Source organism: Podarcis raffonei, chromosome 10 (assembly GCF_027172205.1).
Source record: "Podarcis raffonei isolate rPodRaf1 chromosome 10, rPodRaf1.pri, whole genome shotgun sequence".
Taxonomy (NCBI): domain Eukaryota; kingdom Metazoa; phylum Chordata; class Lepidosauria; order Squamata; family Lacertidae; genus Podarcis; species Podarcis raffonei.
The window spans coordinates 71,668,016-71,690,726 of record NC_070611.1 but is presented as its reverse complement, the minus strand read 5'-3'; the positions used below and the strand labels follow the sequence as shown (position 1 = coordinate 71,690,726).

Here is a 22,711-nt window from a genome sequence, read left to right as displayed (position 1 = left end):
TATTTTCTGATGAGAGCAGCTTTTGCATCTCATTTGGAAACCAAGGACCCAGAGTCTGGAGGAAGAATGGGGAGGCACACAATGCCAGATGCTTGAAGTCCAGTGTGAAGTTTCCACCGTCTGTGTTGATTTGGGGAGCCATGTCATCAGCTAGTGTTGGTCCACTGTGCTTCATTAAGTCCAGGGTCAACACAGCCTTCTACCAGGAGATTTTGGAGCACTTCATGCTTCCTTCCACAGATGAGCTTTATGGCGATGCTGACTTCATTTTCCAGCAGGACTTTGGCACCTGCCCACACTGCCAAAAGTACCAAAACCTGGTTCAATGCCCATGGGATTACTGTGCTTGATTGGCCAGCAAACCCGCCTGACCTGAACCCCATAAAGAATCTATGGGGCATTGCCAAGAGACAGATGAGAGACATGAGACCGAGCAATGCAGAAGAGCTGAAGGCTGCTATTGAAGTGTCCTGGTCTTCCATAACACCTCAGCAGTGCCACAGGCTGACAGCATCCACGACACGCGACACTGAGGCAGTAATTGATGCAAAAGGGGCCCAAACCAAGTACTGAGTACATATGCATGCTTCTACTTCTCAGAGGTCCAATATTGCTCTATTTGCATTCCTTGTTTTGCTGATTTCATTTAATATTCTAATTTTCTGAGATTGTTAATTTGGGGTTCTCATCAGCTGTACGCCATAATCATCACAATTATAACATATAAAGGCTTGACATAGCTCGCTTTGCATGTCATGAGTCTATCTCATATATTAGTTTCACCTTTTAAGTTGAATTACTGAAATAAATGAACTTTTCCACGATATTCTAATTTTCCGAGTTTCACCTGTAAATAGAATGGCTGCCTAGGAAGCTAAAGGTATAAGGCAAGAATGGGATTCCTGGGAGGCAGCTGCCATTCGCTCTGGCCAGCACTGCCAATGGTCAGATGATGATGGGAATTGTAGTACAATATTATCCGAAAGACCACAGGTTTTGCAATGTGAGACAGGCAAAAAAGAGGGAAGAGAAAGGACCCAGAAAAGAGTCACACAGAGACAAATCAAAACAGACGTTTTAATGGCAGCACCAAGACAGGTGTCAACAAAGGTTTCAGCTCCCTGAGGAAAACATGGCTCAGATCAGAAAAACGTAACACACAAGCTGCTGTCACAGCAATAGGTCTTGAGACCAGTGGCTATGGAAGCAGAAGCTGCCACCCGCTGCCATCTCACCAGCCTGTTCCCTCCAGCAAAATCCAGTACAAACACACTTTGTCAAGGCAACAAAGGAAGCTTTGCTTACAAAATATGCCGCTCTGGGTCACAACAAGATCTGTTGATATGTTGAGGGTTTGGGTTTCACAGAACTGAATTAAGAGATGCACGGCTGCAGACCTCTAGCGGTTAATTAATTAAATTAGACCTACAAATTGTCCTGCATGCTGTGGTTGCAAGGCAAATGAATTATATTTTATGCTGAGAGTTAGGGTTTGTTTTGGAACACCCTATTCTTTAAAAGAGGGTTTTCTGAAATAGCTTTGTTTGTCAAATCTTGGGCACCAAGATGTACATGCTAAGGTTGGGGAGCTTTTCGGAGGGGAAGCCTAATTTTAAAAAGGTGCAGCAATTGTTCCAGCCGCTACTTCCTTTCCAAAACCATCAGGCACACAGAGCAGTAAAATTGTTCCCTTGCAAGGAAAGAGAAGTACAACTGCAGCCAAGATGTTTGCAGACTGGAAAGCCCCCAGTGACGTGACTGGAAACAGAATTCACTCATTAAAATACATATATACCAGATTATCCAAAGACATGCGACGTCCAATCCATGCCAATCCTTCTCCTGCCCACCACAGTCTTAACCTAGGAGGAAAAATAAACTACAGTGGTACCTCTAGTTGTGGACGGGATCCATTCCGGAGCTCCGGTCGGATCCTGAGGTTTTTGCAAATGGAGGTGCTTGTTCTGTGCATGCGCACAGTAGAGCACTTCTGCGCATGCGGCGAAACCCGGAAAAATACTTCCAGGTTTGCTGCATGCGTATCCCCAAGGATACGTAACTAGAGGTGCTCATAAGTAGAGGTACCACTGTACTGGTTTATTTGTCAACACGACTCATGGGGCAGTTTTGCTGGAATGGCAGTGTGATGTTCCACTCTTGTAGCTCTCTGCTTATCGGTCTGCGTTGGGGAAGAAAGCCAGCAGCACTTCCATGCCATGAACTATTGGAAACCCCTACACTTTAGATGCAGTTCACTTCACAGAATCCCATAGAAACATTAAATTTGAACCCACCCAACCCAAAATATTACATCTCCCAAGGGCCCTGAGAAAAGGCCGTGTCAAAATGAAGTTTGCCTGCTGTTCTGTGCTGCTGGTAGAGGAGCTGGAATACTGTCACTTCAAAAAAGAAAAAAGGCAACGTAGATCATACAAGTCATTCGTGCTCTAAAGATGAAAGGCACATACCTTTGTAACCAAGACTCAAAAGAAACCTGATTTGATGTATTTCTGTGGTTTGGGGCCTTGTACTTAAGATACACGGATGTGACCTTTTTTTCTGACGTGGCAAAAAGGAAGCAGCCTCCAAGAATACACAGCCTCACTTGAATAGTTTGGATCCAATTCAGCAATGCATTATCGACTTGGTGTCATGCTTATATGAATCTCCAGAGGCAGATGGTTTGTGGCAAACAGCTCTCCTGTTATCGTCTAAAAGCAGCAGTCGCATTCAATAGAATGATATCCAAAGAGGTAATTCAGTCCATCTAGAAACGACGTAACTTTCCCACTGTGATCCTCAAGTCAAGTCATTCACAGAAACCATTTGGTTTTGATGCTGAAAGTTTCTCATTATTATTCCAAATACAGTTTTAAAAAAACCCAAAGTCTTGCTTTATATATCCAAACCATGCTTTCAAGGCAGTAAGTTCAGCAAGCTGCTGAGTTCTCTTCCCAAACACAAGTTGGGGTGTTTATCCCCACATGTCCTGCGACAGGGACTGGAAGCTAGTCTCCAAAAATCCACAAAACGTTCACACCAGATAAGCCAAGATTGACCCGCCTGCAAAAAATAGTTGATGCATTTCATATCAAGACATGCAAGTTATACCATTCATAATTAAATAAGAAATTTAAAATGTTAAAGTCTCATTTGAAGCTAGTGCATCAGGAGCGGGGTTAAGTTAAATCCCTCCATTCGATAACCACTCTATAGAAATATTGCTATTGATACACAGAAGCCAATTCTAATGTCCATGCTTATTTGATTAACTGGACTTCATTCTCCTACTTATGTGGCCACAGCCTAAGTCCCTCATTAGCAAGGTTTGTTCGTCAAGCCTCCACCCCAATACATGCACATGCCAGCAATAATAATAATAAATGGGGGCCACTCCAGCTCATTTTCAGTCCTTCTTACTAAATATTTCCACCTGCCATCCCTCCCCACCCTATTGGCTAGTATCTGTTCTCTTCCCATTAATTTGATTTTGAACTGATTTTAGAATGAATTGATTTTAGAATGTATTTCAATTAATTGACTGTGATTTTATGTAAACTGTGCTATTTTTACTGTTGTTAGCCATTCTGAGCCCAGCTTTGGCTGGGGAGGGCGGGATATAAATAAAATTTTATTATTTTATTATTATTATTCCACCACTCTCCCCCTTCACCCTCAATGTGATGTGATAAGCTCTCTTCTGGGCAGGGAGCAGTTCACTTCTCCTTGTTTAGGGACATAGGAAGATGCCTTACGCTATTGCTGCCAGACTATTGGGTCCATATACAGTGGTACCTCGGGTTACATACGCTTCAGATTACAGACTCTGCTAACCCAGAAATAGTGCTTCAGGTTAAGAACTTTGCTTCAGGATGAGAACAGAAATCGCACGGCGGCAGCGGGAGGCCCCATTAGCTAAAGTGGTCTTCAGGTTAAGAACAGTTTCAGGTTAAGAACGGACCTCCGGAACGAATTAAGTACTTAACCCAAGGTACCCAAGCTGTTTGACAGTGGAATTTGCTGCCAAGGAGTGTGGTGGAGTCTCCTTCTTTGGAGGTCTTTAAGCAGAGGCTTGACAACCATATGTCAGGAGTGCTCTGGTGGTGTTTCCTGCTTGGCAGGGGGTTGGACTCGATGGCCCTTGTGGTCTCTTCCAACTCCATGATTCTATGATTCTACCACTGTATCTTGGTACTGTCCACACTGACCGAGAGAAACTCTTCAGTGGACATTCCCAGCCCAGTGTTGGGTTCAGCAATACGCAGAAGGCCATACCTACCCAAGCATCCCAGATTCTTTAGTCTTTATGATGTACAGGAACATTAGCAAGGTGTGGAACAAGTTGTTTCTGCCCTAAATTGAAAGACAAAAGGGTGAACAGGAGGGGAGTCACGTGACAAAGACTTAGACTAAGCATGAGGGGCTGCTGCCCTTTGTATATTGTCAGATTGCAATACTGGAATTGCTTGCACCTCTGTAAGACCACTATGCACTCACCTGGTTGGGTCAACTGAGAATCTAGTGCACAATACAGCATCTCCCAGACCCGAAAGCAGCTATACTTTTGGATAGCTCCAGCGTGAACTGTTTCTTCCCGCCTGAAGCTTCCTAAGTATCCTATATATTAAAGGTGAGCTCATTCCCAGGACTGTGGGCCCTTATGCAGTTGAGGCTACACCACCCACACCCAAGAGGGAGGGGCCAGCAGGTTCCCTCAGGGAAGCCCCAAGGGCTGCAGAAGTAACCAAAAAATCTTCAGGGGAAAACTACCTCCAAAACGCCAAAAAGCTGAAAACAGACCTATGAGGACTAAGCAAACTCAGTGACTGCATGCTGGTTGACAATTAGGGGAAAGAAACAGAAAATTCAGGAGGGGAGTGGGAAATGTCATGTAGTAGCTTAGGAAAGGGAATCCTGAACAGCAGTACTCCATACCACAACATTTTGTTGCAGGGGTTGTCGCTTATAATGAAGGGTAACTGGCAAGCCTCGTTAATGGAGACGACCAGTACAGTGGTACCTCGGGTTACATACGCTTCAGGTAACAGACTCCACTAACCCAGAAATAGTGCTTCAGGTTAAGAACTTTGCTTCAGGATAAAAACAGAAATTGTACTCCGGCAGCGCGGCGGCCCCATTAGCTAAAGTGGTGCTTCAGGTTAAGAACAATTTCAGGTTAAGAACGGACCTCCGGAACGAATTAAGTGCCGTATTTTTCACTCTATAAGACGCACCAGACCACAAGACGCACCTAGTTTTTGGAGGAGGAAAACAAGGGAAAAAAATATTCTGAATCTCAGAAGCCAGAACAGCAAGAGGGATCGCTGCGCAGTGAAAGCAGCAATCCCTCTTGCTGTTCTGGCTTCTGGGATAGCTGCGCAGCCTGCATTTGCTCCATAAGACGGGCACACATTTCCCCTTACTTTTTAGGAAGGAAAAAGTGAGTCTTATAGAGCAAAAAATACAGTACTTAACCTGAGTTACCACTGTACTTTGCTCCCTTCTCCCAGCCACTGATGCATCACCATGCTGCGAGGAAGACAGGTGATGGCTCAACAGGTGTGTGGAGATCAATGCCATGGAAATATCCTGTAGAGCAGACGGCTCATATCCCCACCCCTAGCAGTTTTGGAACACCACCCAATTTCTTCTTTGCTGCTCTGCTGTCCTGGAGGCACCGATGGGAAAGTTCCTGCATTCCTACCTTTGGTAGACTGTAGACTTGTCGCTGGTAAATCAGTTCATAGTGGGGAGGGTTGACGCTACTCTGGTAGATGCAAAACAAGTTCTCGTTGGAGACGTCTGTGAACAACAAGTTCATATTTTGCCTTGATTAACGGAGTTATTTGGCTGATGACAAGTGGTAAAAGGCAAAGGGACCCCTGACCATTAGGTCCAGTCGTGGCCGACTCTGGGATTGTGGCGCTCATCTCACTCTATAGGCCGAGGGAGCCGGCGTACAGCTTCCGGGTCATGTGGCCAGCATGACTAAGCCGCTTCTGGCAAACCAGAGCAGTGCACACAAACGCCATTTACCTTCCCGCCGGAGCGGTACCTATTTATCTACTTGCACTTTGACGTGCTTTCGAACTGCTAAGTTGGCAGAAGCAGGGTCCGAGCGGGGATTCAAACCACCGACCTTCTGATCAGCAAGTCCTAGGCTCTGTGGTTTAACCCACAGAGCCACCCATGTCCCTTGATGACAAGTGGTAGAGTGAGGGAAATAATATCCAGCCATTTCCCCTTCAGCCCCCCCAAAACAACTCTGCAAAACCTCAGGAGCAGATGGGGGTGGGCCTGCAAGGGGGGGGGGAAGAATGGCTGAAAATTCCTTCTCTCCCCAGTCCACTGATGGAGGCCTTACTGTCAGCTGAACATCACCACTGGATACAACCCTGTGTGTTTGTTTAGATAATGCTGTTGTCTTTGTCCATGGAGTTTTCTCGGCAGGGATACTGGAGTGGCTTGCCGGTTCCTCCTCCAGGTGGATCACGTTTGGTCAAAACTCTCCACTATGACATGTTCATCTTGGGTACCCTGCACGGCATAGTTCATAGCCTCTCTGAGCTATTCTCTTGAGAGTCCCATGGACTGCAAGAAGATCAAACCTATCCATTCTGAAGGAAATCAGCCCTGAGTGCTCACTGGAAGGACAGATCGTGAAGCTGAGGCTCCAAGACTTTGGCCACCTCATGAGAAGAGAAGACTCTCTGGAAAAGACCCTGATGCTGGGAAAGATGGAGGGCACAAGGAGAAGGGGACAACAGAGGACGAGATGGTTGGACAGTGTTCTCGAAGAGACCAGCGTGAGTTTGACCAAACTGCGGAGGCAGTGGAAGACAGGAGTGCCTGGCGTGCTCTAGTCCATGGGGTCACGAGGAGTCGGACATGACTAAACGACTAAACAACAACAACAAGATAATGCTACTCAACCCATAGCTTGTGGGACACTGCTAAAGGCCATACTCAAAAAGTTTTATGAGGCTCCAGGATGCATACAGAGCTCCATGTACACAAAGGCATCCCTGCTTGTGTGGAGCTTCCTCTGCTCTCATGGGTCAACCATCACCAATGAGTGAGGGCAAAACACCGCCCCACCTAGTTCATAAAATGCTATAAGAGCCCCATTACCTGGCTTATCAGGCATTTGGATGAAATGTTGGGAGGTGAATGTTTTGCCATCGGGATATTTTGGATGAGGTGGTAGCCTGGAGTCAAGGTATGTGCAGAACACGTGCATGATAATCTGAAGAAAGAGAAAGAAATGCATTTCCTCACCACCATTGGCAAGAAAATATCCCCAGAATAAGCCATGAATTCACTCTTCTTCTTAATACAAAACACAACCCTGTTCCCAGGCAACTGAATAAAGAATGACATGAATATGACCCTTACTAGCAAATACTTATATAGAAGCAAAAGTATACTAAGCAATCACCGTATATTTCGCTCTATAAGATGCACCTAGTTTTTGGAGGAGGAAAACAAAAAAAAAAAAATTCTGAATCTCAGAAGCCAGAACAGCAAGAGGGATCGCTGCGCAGTGAGAACAGCAATCCCTCTTGCTGTTCTGGCTTCTGCGATAGCTGCGCAGCCTACATTCGCTCCATAAGACGCACACACATTTCCCCTTACTTTTGGGGAGGGAAAAAGTGAGTCTTATAGACCAAAAAATACAGTAAGTGCATCTCTCTCTCTCTCTCTCTCTCTCTCAGCTTGCCGGGATGCACTGAAGGAGGTGGAGGGAAATGAAATCCACATTCAACCAAGCTGGGACAGAGCCAAACAAACTCCTTAATGTCTGCTAACGACTTAATGAGTTTGCGTCACTTCAAAACAATTTTATTCTAGTGCTTTGAGAAAGTGTAGAACTAGTTAAAAAATTTCAAGGTCAGTCCAATACAGGCAACCTAGCAATCAGCTCAGATCCAAACAGAAAAGTTTGTACAAATGTGATTTGTTTCATGTAACCTCGTTTAAGGACTAAAATTAATGGTATATAACTCCTGCTTCTGAGTACTTCAGTCTATGCTCCCATCTAATTCTTAGCACTGTTGCTGAGCCATGGAACCTTAATGGAATATATTCAGGGCAGACAACACACAAGACTTACTGCAGAGTCTGTGGGCAAATCAGTATCCCATTTCCGTGCTTTGAAGTCTCCGCCCCGATTCCACCGAAAAGAGCTCATGCACCCTCCTTGAGAAAGCTCTGTGGGTTGGCAGAATTGTACAGGACGTTATGTGGGGGCAGAACTGGAGGAAGGTTTAACAAAAGAGATTCTGTTCCTGGAGCTTCAGTACCATTCAGTGACTGAAAGAGGCAGTTCTAAAAGAGGGCTGTTCCCTTCAACAACTGTTTGTCCAGTCTTCATCAACCTGGTGGCCTCCAGATGTTTTGGATGATGGTGCTGACTGGAGTTGTAGGGAGCCAGGTTGGCAAACGCTGGTTTAGAATGATATACATGAAGGGCCGTCTCCACCCCCATCGTTCTGCCCAGACACTGAGGTCCAGCGCTGAGGGCCTTCTGGCTGTTCCCTCGCTGCGAGAAGCCAAGTTACAGGGAACCAGGCAGAGGGCCTTCTTGGTGGTGGCACCCGCCCTGTGGAACGCCCTCCTACCAGATGTGAAAGAGAAGAACAACTACCAGACTTTTAGAAGACATCTGAAGGCAGCCCTGTTTAGGGAAGCTTTTAATGTTTAATAGGTTTTTGTATTTTAATATTCTGTTGGAAGCCGTCCAGAGTGGCTGGGGAAACCCAGCCAGATGGGCGGGGTATTAATAATAATAATAATAATAATAATAATAATAATAATAATAATAATAATTACTTCCATATGACAGCCCTTGAGTTATTTGAAGACATCTGAAGGCAGCCATGTTCAGGGAAGCTTTTAATGTTTAATAGACTATTGTATTTTAATATTCGGTTGGAAGCCGCCCAGAGTGGCTGGGGAAACCCAGCCAAATGGGTGGGGTATAAATAATAAATACATTGTTGTTGTTGTTGTTGTTGTTGTTGTTGTTGTTGTTGTTGTTATTTCATTTGATTTCAGCCTGTGGAAAACTTCATCGGGATCACCATTAAGTGCTATACTGCCAATCTGTAATATTGTTGTTTGAAACTCAGACCCTCCTTCCACTACCACACCTCTGCCTTAGCAGAGACCAAAGTGCAGAGGCCTTGCTGATGCAACAGCAGCTTGCTGAAAACCAGTGCTAATTATACCTAGCGTAAAAAAGCCCCAAAATGAACACCAGCACTTTGACTCTTTACCTTTGATCCTTTCAACCAAATATTCCTGGTTTGGTGTAAGGTCCAGGTACTGCACTATTGTGTTCAGCGTGGGAATGAGTGGCGCTTTAACCAGGGCTGCTTGCTTCAGACTGCTGATACTGGCATCTGCAAAAAGCAAAAGGCCATGAGCCCACCAGACAGGAAAAGCCCCAAAAGTTCTAAGATAAGTCATGATAAGGGCTGCTCGCTTCCTTTTATTTAATCTACAAGGTTAGGTTCTGCTACCCACAAACATGCAAATTTATCTGTACAGCGTCCCAGTAGATCACAACAACCTGATCCGACTCTACCTCTAAATATAAACAAATGTGGCGTCCAAAGGGTGTTCCCAGGTATTACCAAATGGTAAAAATAGTGGGCTATTTCCCCTTCAACAGGAGATAACAGACCACAAGTTTTATGTTAAGTCAACGTACCTCCAATTTGCAACTCTGGACACCCCATTCTCCGCATCTGAGTGCTCACGGACTCAATCTCCTGAACGAGGGGCACTAAAATTGTTTCATTGATCCACTAAATGGCAGAAAGAAAGAAAGAAAGAAAGAAAGAAAGAAAGAAAGGTAAGCTGAACTGCGTCTTGGGCTTTCAAGCCATTTCAGTTTGTCCCACAGAGCAATCCGTCAGCTATCCCTACTTAGCTTAATTTGACTATTTACCCCCAAATCAAACAAGAAGTCACCTGTTTGATTTCAAAGGCCAGCAGTAGAACTCACATTTCTGAATTTAGCTGTCCAGGAGTCCATGTGATCCAGCAGTTGCCTACTCATTGACACTCTTGCCCAAACCTGAATGAGAAAACCAGATGGTCTCAGTATGTCAACTCAGTGCAGTCATTGTATGATTATTATTATTTAAATCCTCCTATCTTCTTGAAACAGTAAGCAAGTTATAAAGTCACAGGTCCTATAAACTTTTTATTTTATCTATACCCCGCCCATTTAAAAACAAATTAAATCATCAAACAATAATAACAATCAGATCAAATACAAAAAAAGTTGCAATCGCTTTAAAATAAACAACTTATATCAAACAAAGCAGTATCAATAACCTATTAGAGTCTAATAGTAAACAACTATTACTACTACCAAATGCACGCTCCAATGCAATTTTTCTCTGAATTCAGTCTTCCAGTCCCAATGGGGTTCACTATTAAGTACATGCACTTGTAGTGATTTGCCACTAACGTGTACAGTGGTACCTCGGGTTACATATGCTTCAGGTTACAGACTCCGCTAACCCAGAAATAGTACCTCGGGTTAAGAACTTTGCTTCAGGATGAGAACAGAAATTATGCAGTGGCGGCTCGGCAGCAGCAGCGGAAGTCCCCATTAGCTAAAGTAGTGCTTCAGGTTAAGAACAGTTTCAGGTTAAGAACGGACCTCCGGAACGAATTAAGTACTTAACCCGAGGTACCACTGTAATGGCTCTAGAGCACTGGTCTTCAGCTGGTGGGTTGGGACCTGAACTAAGGTGAGTAGCACTAAAGGTAAAGGTAAAGGGACCCCTGACCATTAGGTCCCGTCGCGGACGACTCTGGGGTTGCGGGGCTCATCTCGCTTTACTGGCCGAGGGAGCCGGCGTACAGCTTCCTTCCGAGTCATGTGGCCAGCATGACTAAGCCGCTTCTGGCAAACCAGAGCAGCGCATGGAAATGCCGTTTACCTTCCCGCCGGAGTGGTACCTATTTATCTACTTGCACTGGTGTGCTTTCAAACTGCTAGGTGGGCAGGAGCAGGGACCGAGCAACGGGAGCTCACTCCGCCGCGGGGATTCGAACCGCTGACCTTCTGACCAGCAAGTCCTAGGCTCTGTGGTTTAACCCACAGCACCACCCACATAGCACTACCACCATATAAATATATGGCGGAGGTAGGGGGGTCCCCAAAAGCATGTTTGGGTTAAATGTGGGTCTGGATGTGAAAAGGTTGAAGACTGATGCTCTAGAGATGCCATTCAGAAGGAAACAATCCCCTACTGCCCCAATGCCAATCTTCCATTTACCTCTTCAGCGACCTGCTTGGAGCTCAACTCGGCTTCATCTTTGTGGGCCGAAGGGGCTTGGGACCTGCAAGCAGGTTGGTACTGGAATTTCCTGAGCATCTGGGCATAGTCTGCCATGGACCGGCTGTAGTTCCAAAAGGTTGGGCTGCTAGAAGGAGAACTGGAATCTGTGCTCCCTGTAAAAGATAAAGGACCCCTGGACAGTTAAGTCCAGTCAAAGGCGACTATGGGGTTGCGGCGCTCATTTCACTTTCAGGCCGAGGGAGCTGGCGTTTGTCCACAGACAGCTTTCTGGGTCATGTGGCCAGTATGACTAAACCACTTCTGGAGCAATGGAACCCCGTAACAGAAACCAGAGCACACAGAAATTCTGTTTTTACCTTCCCGCTGCAGTGGTACCTATTTATCTACTTGTACTAGTGTGCTTTCGAACTGCTAGGTTGGCAGGAGCTGGGACAGAGCAAAAGGAGCTCACCCTGTCACAGGGATTCGAACCACCAACCTTCTGATCGGCAAGCCCAAGAGGCTCAGTGGTTTAGACCACAGCGCCACCGTGTGCTCCCTGTAATTATCCAACCACAAGCATGCAAAAGAAATTATGGGAAGAAGAAGAGTTTGGATTTGATTTCCCACTTTATCACTACCCAAAGGAGTCTCAAAGCAGCTAACATTCTCCTTTCCCTTCCTCCCCCCAACAAACACTCTGTGAGGTGAGTGGGGCTGAGAGACTTCAGAGAAGTGTGACTGGCCCAAGGTCACCCAGCAGCTGCATGTGGAGGAGCGGGGAAGCGAACCCGGTCTCCCAGATTACGAATCTACTGGCTACGGGAATCTACAAATCTACGGGAACTGGCTGGCAAGGCTTTCATAGCTATGGACATACACGAATACTCCATCAGGTGGGGCCAAAGACATTATTTACGTGGATAATTGCTTACCCAGCTGAACTCTGTGCAGCTTCTCCTCCTCGCTTCGAAGGAAGTTGTCCAGAGACCTGAGGTCCGTCATATAGTCTTCCTTGCCAGTAGGGGAATTGTATACAGTTGGCGAAGAGCGATATCGTGACCTCATTCCACTGCTATCCATTGGGCCGATGCTGGTGGGGTATGGTGAAGTGCTTGGGGAAGGGCTAAAAGGGGGGACCTGGGCAAAACAAAATGGAATATACTGATAGATAGATGATAGATAGATAGATAGATAGATAGATAATTTATTACGGTCAGAGACCAGCTTATAAAACACACTTGGGGGGTACAGTCCCAGAAGGAAAACAAACAAACAAAACAATGTACAACAATAAATTTAAAATTTATAAATGTGATAAGCGTATAGACACTTAAAACTTTAAGATAAACTACCGCAGAGAGCTGACCCAGAGTTACCCATGGAACAATGTTTGGGGATTTTCTTAACGAACTAGTTTGAGTCGGGAGATGGTCTACGCCTACAGATCTGTACACAGAATCTGGCGACCATCCAGGTCGTCTTCTGATCTTTGCCTAACAGGAAAAGGTCAAATTTTTGCTTTTCCGGGAGGTCAGCGAGCCTCACCAGCAGGGGATCAATGATCTGACTACGTGCCTCTTCATAAAAGGGACATCTAAAGAACAAGTGCTCTGGGCTTCCTATCGCCCTGGAATATACTGGGACTCCCAACACGTGGATGAGTGATCTCTCCCCATTTATTTTCCATCAGAGAGCTGAATTTTTTTTTTTAAAAAAATAAACACTAACTTTTGTTCATGCCTCTGGCACTTGGCCCAAAGGGGGTACAAAAGGTGGGAAAATCTGGAAAGGATTCCACCTCTGCGTTGCAATGGAATAAGCTCATGTCATCTGAGGCAGTTGAAATCAAAGCCATGTTGGAGCAGGGAAGCAGTCAAGGGGAGGAGGTGCAAGTCCTAAACACACAGACCTCATCAGTGAACACATCCACACTTCCAGCCTCAGCCTCCCTATCCACAACTGTAAAATGGGGAGAGACAGTGTGGTGTAGTGGTTAGTGCTGAACTGGAAGAGACCAGAGTTCAAATCCCCACTCAGACATGAAACACACTGGGCCACTCGCTGCCTCTCAGTTCAACCCAACTTACAGGGTTGTCAGGCCCATGCGGGGAATGGGGTAGCCATGTACACTTGCCCTGGGCCACGGAGGGCTAAGCCAGCTGGGGGCTCCCACCAGGAGCCTGATGGACTTACACTATCATGCCAAGAATGCTTCGTGCCTCCCAGCTTAACAGCAAAAACAAGACTCCCGTTCTGGGCCTTAGATAGACAAGCTCTCTGCGCTGGCCTGGTTCTTGTGAGGTTTTTAATGAGGAGGGAGGAGAGCCATGCTCTTCACCTTGAGCTGCTTGGAGGAAAAATATAAATGCAGCAAAATAACTGAAACATGCATGTGTGCATGCGCGCCCACCCAGAGTGCTTTGAGCACTAAATGAAATAACATTTTAATAAATACTTGTTAGTATTATATCAACAACCTCAGATATGCAGATGACACAACTTGGATGGCAGAAAGTGAGGAGGAATTAAAGAACCTCTTAATGAGGGTGAAAGAGGAGAGCGCAAAATATGGTCTGAAGCTCAACATCAAAAAAACGAAGATCATGGCCACTGGTCCCATCACCTCCTGGCAAATAGAAGGGGAAGAAATGGAGGCAGTGGGAGATTTTACTTTATTGGGCTCCATGATCACTGCAGATGGTGACAGCAGTGACAAAATTAAAAAACGCCTGTTTCTTGGGAGAAAAGGATATGACAAACCTAGACAGCATCTTAAAAAGCAGAGACATAACCTTGCTGACAAAGGTCCATATAGTTAAAGCTCTGGTTTTCCCAGTAGTGATGTATGGAAGTGAGAGCTGGACCATAAAGAAGGCTGATCGCCGAAGAATGGACGCTTCTGAATTCTGGTGCTGGAGGAGACTCTGGAGAGTCCCATGGACTGCAAGAAGATCAAACCTCTCCATTCTGAAGGCAATCAGCCCTGGGTGCTCCCTGGAAGGACAGATTGTGAAGCTGAGGCTCCAGTACTTTGGCCACCTCATGAGAAGAGAAGACTCCCTGGAAAAGACCCTGATGTTGGGAAAGATGGAGGGCACAAGGAGAAGGGGACGGCAGAGGATGAGATGGTTGGACAGTGTTCTCGAAGCGACCAGCATGAGTTTGACCAAACTGCGGGAGGCAGTGGAAGACAGGAGTGCCTGGCGTGCTCTGGTCCAGGGGGTCACGAAGAGGCGGACATAACTAAACAACAACAAAAGTATTATAGGAGGAAAGTCTAATGAGAAAGCTCTGTACCTTACTGTAGCAGCTGCCTGGGGAGTAGCTCATAGCCGCACTGTAAGAACCAGAGCTGCTACCCGACAGAGCCTGGAGCTGAGGGCTGTAGCCGGACATGCAGCTGGAGGCAAATTTTGGGCTGGCACTCGGCGAGCGGGAAGGGCTGTAGCTCAGCACACTCTGCCCCTGGATGGGAGGAGAAGGCGTCGAAGGAGGAGTTTTCTTTGGCGTCAGCTCACGGGGTGGAGTAGTCTGGACAACTGAAATTGAAATTTTTAAATATATATATATTTTTAAGCTTTAGAAAGTTTCTGCACCTTTATCACTTACACAGCCCAACAGGAAAACAACAAGAATCCCCCGACAGCATACGAATCAATCTGGCTAACCTGATTCAAAAATACACACTCACACCCTGCTCACACACAAATACAATTCTCACTACAGCCAAGCAAAGGCAGCCAACCACACCGAGCCACACCCAACCTCTGTCACCACGAAGGAAATACAACAAGTGAACCGTAAGAGAACCCATACAAGTAACGCTGACACAACCCCTCACACACACTACGTAGAATAATAGAAGGATAACCACCCACTCCCCCTCTTCCCTTCCTTCTTCTTCTTCTTCCTAATTATTTAAACCACGGGTGTCAAACACAAGGCCCGCGGGCCAAATCTGGCCCGCCAGACCTCATCATGTGGCCCGTGTAGCCCGTGGAGAGAGAGAGGAAAAACGCCGCACGGCGGCGCTACGCAATCAGTTCTCTACGCAGAAAGTCGGTAGGTGGGGATTTAAGCGCAACGGGGCTCGCAGGCGCGCGGCGCTGTCTTGCCAGCGAGACCCAAAGCAAGATCGGTCCCTGCCGCCACCCAGGGAAGGTCCTCCAGCTCCCCAGCCGGGTGAGGGCTGAAAGCGAGCAGGCGTGAGGCGCATGCGCAGACACTATGACCATTTCTCTCAAAAAAAAGAGCAGGCGCAAACGGGAGCATTACTTAATCCCGAATTAGAGATTTACAGTAGTTGAATCATTTGGGGAAGCAGGCGCTAGTCAGAGAGAGAGAGAGAGAGATTTATGGACTAGCAGCAGAGTTCTTGCTCCGTCATGGTGTTGCCTGCTCAAGTGACTTTATTTTTTAAAAGTTGCATTGTAGGCTGTTGATGCACGTGGACGCCTCTTGAAGGATTTGACAGTCCTCCCCTCCCACCCTGCTCAACAACAACATATCTGGTTTGGGCTCCGTGGCAGTTGTGGCCGTTAACCGTGAGAAACGGGCTCACGCGAGACAGTTCACGTGACCGAGACACGTCACGGCATCACCTCACGCGCGTCCATTCGGAAACAAGCACCCCTGAGGGGGATGGCTCACCCCCAGATTGTTGTGGGATTCCAGCTGCCATCAGCCCCCAGCATAGGAGCAAACTCCTAGGGGCCAAGGTCCTACAGATAGTCCTACAGATACAACCGGCCCTTTGAGGGTGACCAAACTGCTGATGCGGCCCCCGATGAATTTGAGTTTGACACCCCTGATTTAAGCCAATTCATAAACCAAGAACTTATACACTCACCACTAATAACGAAATGTATGTTGTAGATATTTTCCCACATTTATTATGCTATTTTTGTGATATACAAATAACATGAGAAAACTTGGTATATTTATTTGTATAACATTATTCTTATTTATAAAACCCAGTAAAAAAAGAAAAGAAAAAAGGTTTCAGCACATCCCACAGGATCGTATATATGTCAAGGAACTCAGCCTTTTTTTTTGCTTTTTAAATTTTCTGCTCTTCGTGGCTGTGTGTTGCAGAGAAAGCTTGGCGGGCGACAACAGGTTCCTGGCGGCACACCAAGCACAGCTACATGTAAGATCAGGTAAAAAGGTAAAGGGACCCCTGACCATTAGGTCCAGTCGTGGTCGACTCTGGGGTTGCGGCGCTCATCTCGCTTTACTGGCTGAGGGAGCTGGCATACAGCTTCCGGGTCATGTGGCCAGCATGACTAAGCCGCTTCTGGAGAACCAGCGCAGCGCACGGAAACGCCGTTTACCCTCCCACCGGAGCAGTACCTATTTATCTATTTGCACTTTGATGTGCTTTCGAACTGCTAGGTTGGCAGGAGCAGAGACCAAACAACGGGAGCTCACCCCGTCGTGGGGATTCAAACCGTCGACCTTCTGATCGTGGTTTAACCCACGGCACCACCCGCATCCCGTAAGATCAGGTACTCCCATCCTATTGCCTTCCCCTTGCCCTCCTCAACAAGATGATCTGTCAAATACATGACTTTCCCCATAGAAAACATCAACTACACACTACTTCCATTGTGTCAGTGTTTGCATGGGTGCTCCAAATGTTTTGAATTAGTTACTTGAATTGCAGAGTTGTTTTTAAATCTGCACTCCTACCTGCATTCTGCAACCCCAGGAGGGTCTGCTGTCCAGGACTCATAACCAAGCTGGTTGGGGCCATAGTATATTTAAAATACCTCCAGAAGTCAAATAAGGCATTAAGGCTGAACAAAGACGCAAATGCAAGTTCTAGAACAAAACAGAAGATTACAATAAGAGTTTGTGAAAGGCATGAGACTGGTCACAATTTACACAGCCAGCCACTCATCGGTTTTATCGTACGAAAGATGCTGGTTTCACCAGGTAATCGGGATTATCAAAATATTTGAACAATCAAGAAATTTAGTATGAAAAGTGTCGGTCCGTAGCAGAAAAGGGGGGGGGCAGAATTCAGACCATTATTAACTGGCATACAGCAAGTCACAGGTACATGGAAATTCCAGTCTCACTGAATTTATGTAGTTGCCTGGCAACCAGAGCAGTCAAGGCCAATTAATACTTTATAATTTGTCACATATATATGCACTTAGCAACTCACAGAAATGGTCTAACCAGATTTAGCACCAGTCACAGATGACAGCACTTGTAATGCTGAACTATTTTTAAGGGAACAAAGGGGAAGAAATTTGCACCACTGAGGTGGGGGGGGGGAGGCTGGAGGGAGGAGAGGTGCAACCCTGAAGCTAACTTCTGAATCACAGACCAGAGTTTGCAGGAAGCTAGTGTTGTGTCTGCACCTGACCATGTTTACCCAATATGGATGGAACCTAGACGGAGGGATAAGCAAGCACTGGGAAAGCAAGGTGGCTTTAAACCCTACTGTCAGGGAACTGACATCGGAGCTAGAGGCCGAGGCAAGGCTCCCAAGCGATGCTGGAGAAGGGCCCAGCAGGGAGAGAGGCAGCTCATCAGCTGGGGAAGGAAATCAGCGTAACACCAGGGATGAAGGGGGGCAGATGGGGGAATCGGCGAGGTGGCTCCAGGACTCCTCGCCTGAGACCAGCGGGGAGAGCACGAGTCCTCCGCTACCCAAACCCACCCTGAGCAGAAGACTTCCACGCAGGGAAAGTAGGCGTAGACTTGGCGTCAAAGAACTTCTTTGCTGGAAGAAGTTCAAGAAACGCCCACTGACGGATTCTGCTAGCGACTGAACAGCCATGAAGTGAATGGCTGTCCAGACAGAAAGGGTTTAACCAGGCAACCTAGCCTAGAGTGGCAGTAACTTACGCACGAGCAACCCCCTAAACCATCGCACCTACAATACGGCTTTATACCCTTATGAGGAATGGTTGAGGGAGCTGGGCATGTTTAGCTTGGAGAAGAGAAGACTGAGAGGTAATATAAGTCCATCTTTATCTGCAGGGATGTCAAAAGGAGCAAGCTTTTCTCCTGCTCCAGAGAGCAGGACTCAAACCAGTGGACTCAAACTACAAGAAAGGTTTCAGCTAAATATTAGGAAAAACTTTTCAACATCTACATGCAGCCGCTGGGAGAGATCACCAGGGGGTTTGGGCTTGGTGTCCATCAATATGCAGACGATACTCAGCTCTACCTCTCTTTTAAATCAGAACCAGTGAAGGTCCTGTGCGAGTGTCAGTAGGCGACTAGAGGATGGATGGTGGCTAACAGATTGAGGTTGAATCCTGACAAGACAGAAGTACTGTTTTTGGGGGACAAGAGGCAGGCGGGTATGGAGGACTCCCTGATCCTGAATGGGGTAACTGTGCTCCTGAAGGACCAGGTGCGCAGCCTGGGAGTAATTTTGGACTCACAGCTGTCCATGGAGGCACAGGTCAATTCTGTGTCCAGGGCAGCTGTTTACCAGCTCCATCTGGTACGCAGGATGAGACCCTACCTGTCCATGGACTGCCTCGCCAGAGTGGTGCCTGCTCTGGTTATCTTCCGCTTGGACTACCGCTGAGCTCTACGTGGGCTACCTTTGAAGGTGACCCGGAAACAGAATGTGTCAGCTAAACTGGGGACTGGGAGCAGCCGCCGAGACCACATAACACCGGTCTTGAAAGACCTACATTGGCTCCCAGTACGTTTCCAAGCACAATTCAAAGTGTTGGTCTGACTTTGAAAGCCCTAAACGGCCTCGGTCCAGTATATCTGAAGAAGCGTCTCCACCCCCATCATTCTATCCGGACACTGAGGTGCAGTGCCAAGGGCCTTCTGGCGGTTCCCTCGCTGCAAGAAGCCAAGTTACAGGGAATCAGGCAGAGGGTAGTGGTGCCCGCCCTGTGGAACGCCCTCCCACCAGATGTCAAAGAGAACAACAAGACTTTTAGAAGACATCTGAAGGCACCCCTCTTTAGGCAAGGTTTTAATGTTTGATGCGTTATGGTATTTTAATATTTTGCTGGAAGCCACCCAGATGGGGGGGGGGATAAATAAATTATTAATATTAAAACTTTCAGACAGTAAAGGTTGTTCGACAGTGGAATGGACACCCTCAGAAGGTGGGGGGACTCTCCTTCTTTATGAATGCTGCAGCGAGACTCCTTACGGGGTCTTCGCTGCGAGATCACATTCATCCGGTGCTATATCAACTGCACTGGCTCCCGGTGGAGTACAGGATCAGGTTTAAGGTGCTGGTTTTAACCTTTAAAGCCCTATACGGCCTAGGACCCTCGTACCTACGGGACCGCCTCTCCTGGTATGCCCCACAGAGAAACTTACGGTCTTCAAATAAAAACATCTTGAAGGTCCCAGGCCACCGAGAGGTTAGGCTGGCCTCAACTAGAGCCAGGGCTTTTTCGGCTGTGGCTCCGACCTGGTGGAACACTCTGTCACAAGAGACTAGGGCCCTGCGGGACTTGACATCTTTCCGCAGGGCCTGCAAGACAGAGCTGTTCCGCCAGGCCTTTGGCCAGGGCACAGCCTGACTCCCTCCCTCGGCAATCTTCGCGGAGCTCTGGCCCAATGGTGGCCAGTGGCTTGAATTTAATTAATTTTATAATGAATGATTTTAGAGTGTTGTTTGTGTTGTACTTTTGTATTGTTTTATTGTTGTTAGCCGCCCTGAGCCCGGCTTCGGCTGGGGAGGGCGGGATATAAATAAAATTTATTATTATTATTATTATTATGAGGTTTTGAAAAAGAGGTTGAATGGCCATCTGCCAGGGATTCTTCAGCTGTGATGACAACACTGTAGAGGGTTGGGGTAGACGACCCTTGAAACTCTACAATTCTGTGAAAAAATGAAACCCAGAGGATCACCTCCTCACTTCCTTTTTCTCTCCCTAAAGGCATAAATGCAGAGACATCCCCAGTCCATTCAACCAACTTCTACATTCTTCTGGAGTTTCAAAGTACTTACCTACATACCACAGTAACCAGCACGAAATGTTATAATAGGAACTGATTAGTTTTCCAGACCTGGTGGGTGGGGGGGAGAGAAGGAGACAAAGGTCATTCATAGCCCCGCAGCATGGAAGCACCAACTACTTTTCAGTGATTCATAATAAATAGCTCACTCCCCATGATGAAGATACAACAATTTCCCCCAGGATGAACTTTATGGCTGGATTTCCAGCACCTCACAGTGGCCTTCCCGATTCCCTCCTCCAAATCTGGGCTATGAGAGATTTGTGTCTTCCACCCAACAGTCATCTCCCAAAGCAGAGCAGACACATTTACTCATTAATAACCCCTTTAAAATTTAATAGCATTTTAGAGCGTCAGAAAGCACTTCCATGAACATTCTCTCTGTCATTTTTAAAACAGCCAGATACAGCATCTCAATATCAGCATCCCCTGTATGGCTGACACCAAGAGAAAGTGACACGAAGTCCTTGATGAATTCATGGGATGGTGAACGATGAATTCATGGGAGAAGCGGTGAACGTTTAGCTCACTGATTACAAGGATGTAGAATGAAGTTGGGGTATTTGCCTCTTACATTTCAGTATAAATCATGCCAGCCATGGACAAGTTCAGAAGTCCCCATGCCAAGACCACTTTTTTTGCTTCCGTTTCTTTCCTCATCTCGATGGTTCTGTCAATGAGGGAAGCAGCTGGACCTTGTTCCCCCTTCATCGTCTGGAAAGAGCAGAGGGACAGTTAGTTATATGAGAACATTTACTTAACGTTCAAAGATATTTCAGCGCTAATTCAAGTGCACCTTCTCCTGTTTACCCCAGCTGTTGCCCAAAGCTGTGCGACCAGGTGCCCCCTTCTTCCCTCAAAATCTTCTCAAGATGGTCTCTCAGCCTTCTACGGCAGATGGGGAGGGGGCAATGGGGGCTGCTGGGAGAGGAAGGGGAAAGTCCGACTATACAAGCAGAAATTACTTTCATAGAATTGTAGAGTTGGAAATGACCTCCAAGGCTCACTTAGTCCAACCCCTTGCAATGCAGGAATCACAGCTATTACACTTGCAGATGGGCACTGCGGGATATCAGTTGTGCTTCCTTTAAAAGGTAAAGGTAAAGGGATCCCTGACCGTTAAGTCCAGTCGTGGATGACTCTGGGGTTGAGGCGCTCATCTCGCTTTACTGGCCAAGGGAGCCGGCATACAGCTTCCGGGTCATGTGGCCAGCATGACTATGCCGCTTCTGGCGAACCAGAGCAGCACACGGAAATGCCGTTTACCTTCCCGCCGGAGCGGTACCTATTTATCTACTTGCACTTTGACGTGCTTTCGAACTGCTAGGTTGGCAGGAGCAGGGACTGAGCAACGGGAGCTCACCCCGTCGCAGGGATTCGAACCGCCAACCTTCTGATCGGCAAGCCCTAGGCTCAGGGGTTTAGACCACAGCGCCACCTGCATCCTTCACCTTGAGCCAAATTTTATATTGCAGGCTCCTCTCCTTGCATTCTGCACACTGATGATGCTATATGAATAAGTAGTAAAGAGAACACACTGAACTACATCTGAAGCGCCTTTTCACAGAAAGCAAACATTATAGGTGCACTTCAGTTGTTTGTAGCCCACATGTGACCTTCCTTTGGGCCACATAGCTGCAAAGCAATTTTTTCCACCAACATTACAAGGGTCTCTGTTCTGCACCCAGTGTTAATTTTGTCCCTTTGTCTTATCCCAAATGTCTTAATGCCATTTACAGAAACACATTCATGGATTAAATTTTGTTTCTATTGAACACCACACCGCCCTGTGATCTTCAGGAGAAGGGTGGTATGCAAATTTAATAAGCAACAATAGCAACATTAAGTCATTGGGCAGCTAATGAACACATTGAGTATTATTATTATTAGTTGCTTTACAGAAGGGAAAAAGCATTGAAACACCATGGAACAGTAAAAAAATACAAGCAATTTAAAACCAGAAGAGTTTTAAAAGACAGAAAGATGCTTTCAACTGGAATCTTGGGGCAGAGTTCCATGCAAATCATGCACTCTTAACTGTTGTTATTGTGATCATTATATAGTTATTTATACTCTGCCTCCCTCCCTCAAGGAAATTTACAGATAAGAACAGCTAAAAACATTGGGGGGTGGCAATAATTAAAATACAATTAAACACATACACAAGTTCTATTAAAACATAGCTGAGTTGGTTAGAGCGTGATGCTGATAGCACCAAGGTTGCAGGTTCAGTCCTCGTATGGGAGAGCAGCCTATTCCTGCATTGCAGGGGGTTGGACTAGATGATCCCGGGGTCCCTTCCAACTCTACAATTCCACGATCCAAATAATTACAATAAAAACAGCATGCCGCCAGTCCCCTCATTAAAACAGTCGGGTCTCAAAAGAAGGTTGGAAGAGGAAGGTCTCCTCCACCTGCAAAGCGGAGGGACGACTAGGAGG

The 22,711-nt window shown here is 46.6% G+C and overlaps 1 protein-coding gene across 2 annotated transcripts; it reads right to left on the bottom strand.

The window, feature by feature from the left end:
- Positions 1-1,063: 1,063 nt before the first annotated feature.
- Positions 1,064-21,304, bottom strand: TMEM209 (transmembrane protein 209). 2 transcript variants are annotated; one of them, XM_053405704.1, is made up of 15 exons: positions 21,067-21,304; positions 20,845-20,984; positions 20,263-20,321; positions 16,998-17,129; positions 14,604-14,845; positions 12,239-12,443; positions 11,301-11,476; positions 10,013-10,084; positions 9,716-9,812; positions 9,279-9,404; positions 8,114-8,211; positions 7,132-7,246; positions 5,705-5,802; positions 4,280-4,353; positions 1,064-3,063 (listed from the first exon to the last, which is right to left on the bottom strand). In XM_053405704.1, exons 2-15 carry the CDS (start codon positions 20,979-20,981, stop codon positions 3,009-3,011), a joined length of 1,686 nt encoding a protein of 561 aa, XP_053261679.1. In that variant the 5' UTR covers positions 20,982-20,984; positions 21,067-21,304; the 3' UTR covers positions 1,064-3,008. The 2 variants fall into 2 exon arrangements, with proteins under 2 accessions (XP_053261679.1, XP_053261680.1); XM_053405705.1 differs by having other exon boundaries at positions 21,081-21,304.
- Between the last annotated feature and the right edge of the window lie 1,407 nt (positions 21,305-22,711).

What these genes read in the sequence shown, in the direction of transcription:
- TMEM209 (XM_053405704.1), bottom strand. Translation starts at nt 20,981, where the DNA reads ATGAAGGGGGAACAAGGTCCAGCTGCTTCCCTCATTGACAGAACCATC. An exon ending in GGCATGATTTATACTGAAAT is followed by an intron (nt 20,322 to 20,844) that starts GTAAGAGGCAAA and finishes CCCACCCACCAG; the next exon opens with GTCTGGAAAACTAATCAGTT. An exon ending in CCTGGGGTTGCAGAATGCAG is followed by an intron (nt 14,846 to 16,997) that starts GTAGGAGTGCAG and finishes TTTCAATTTCAG; the next exon opens with TTGTCCAGACTACTCCACCC.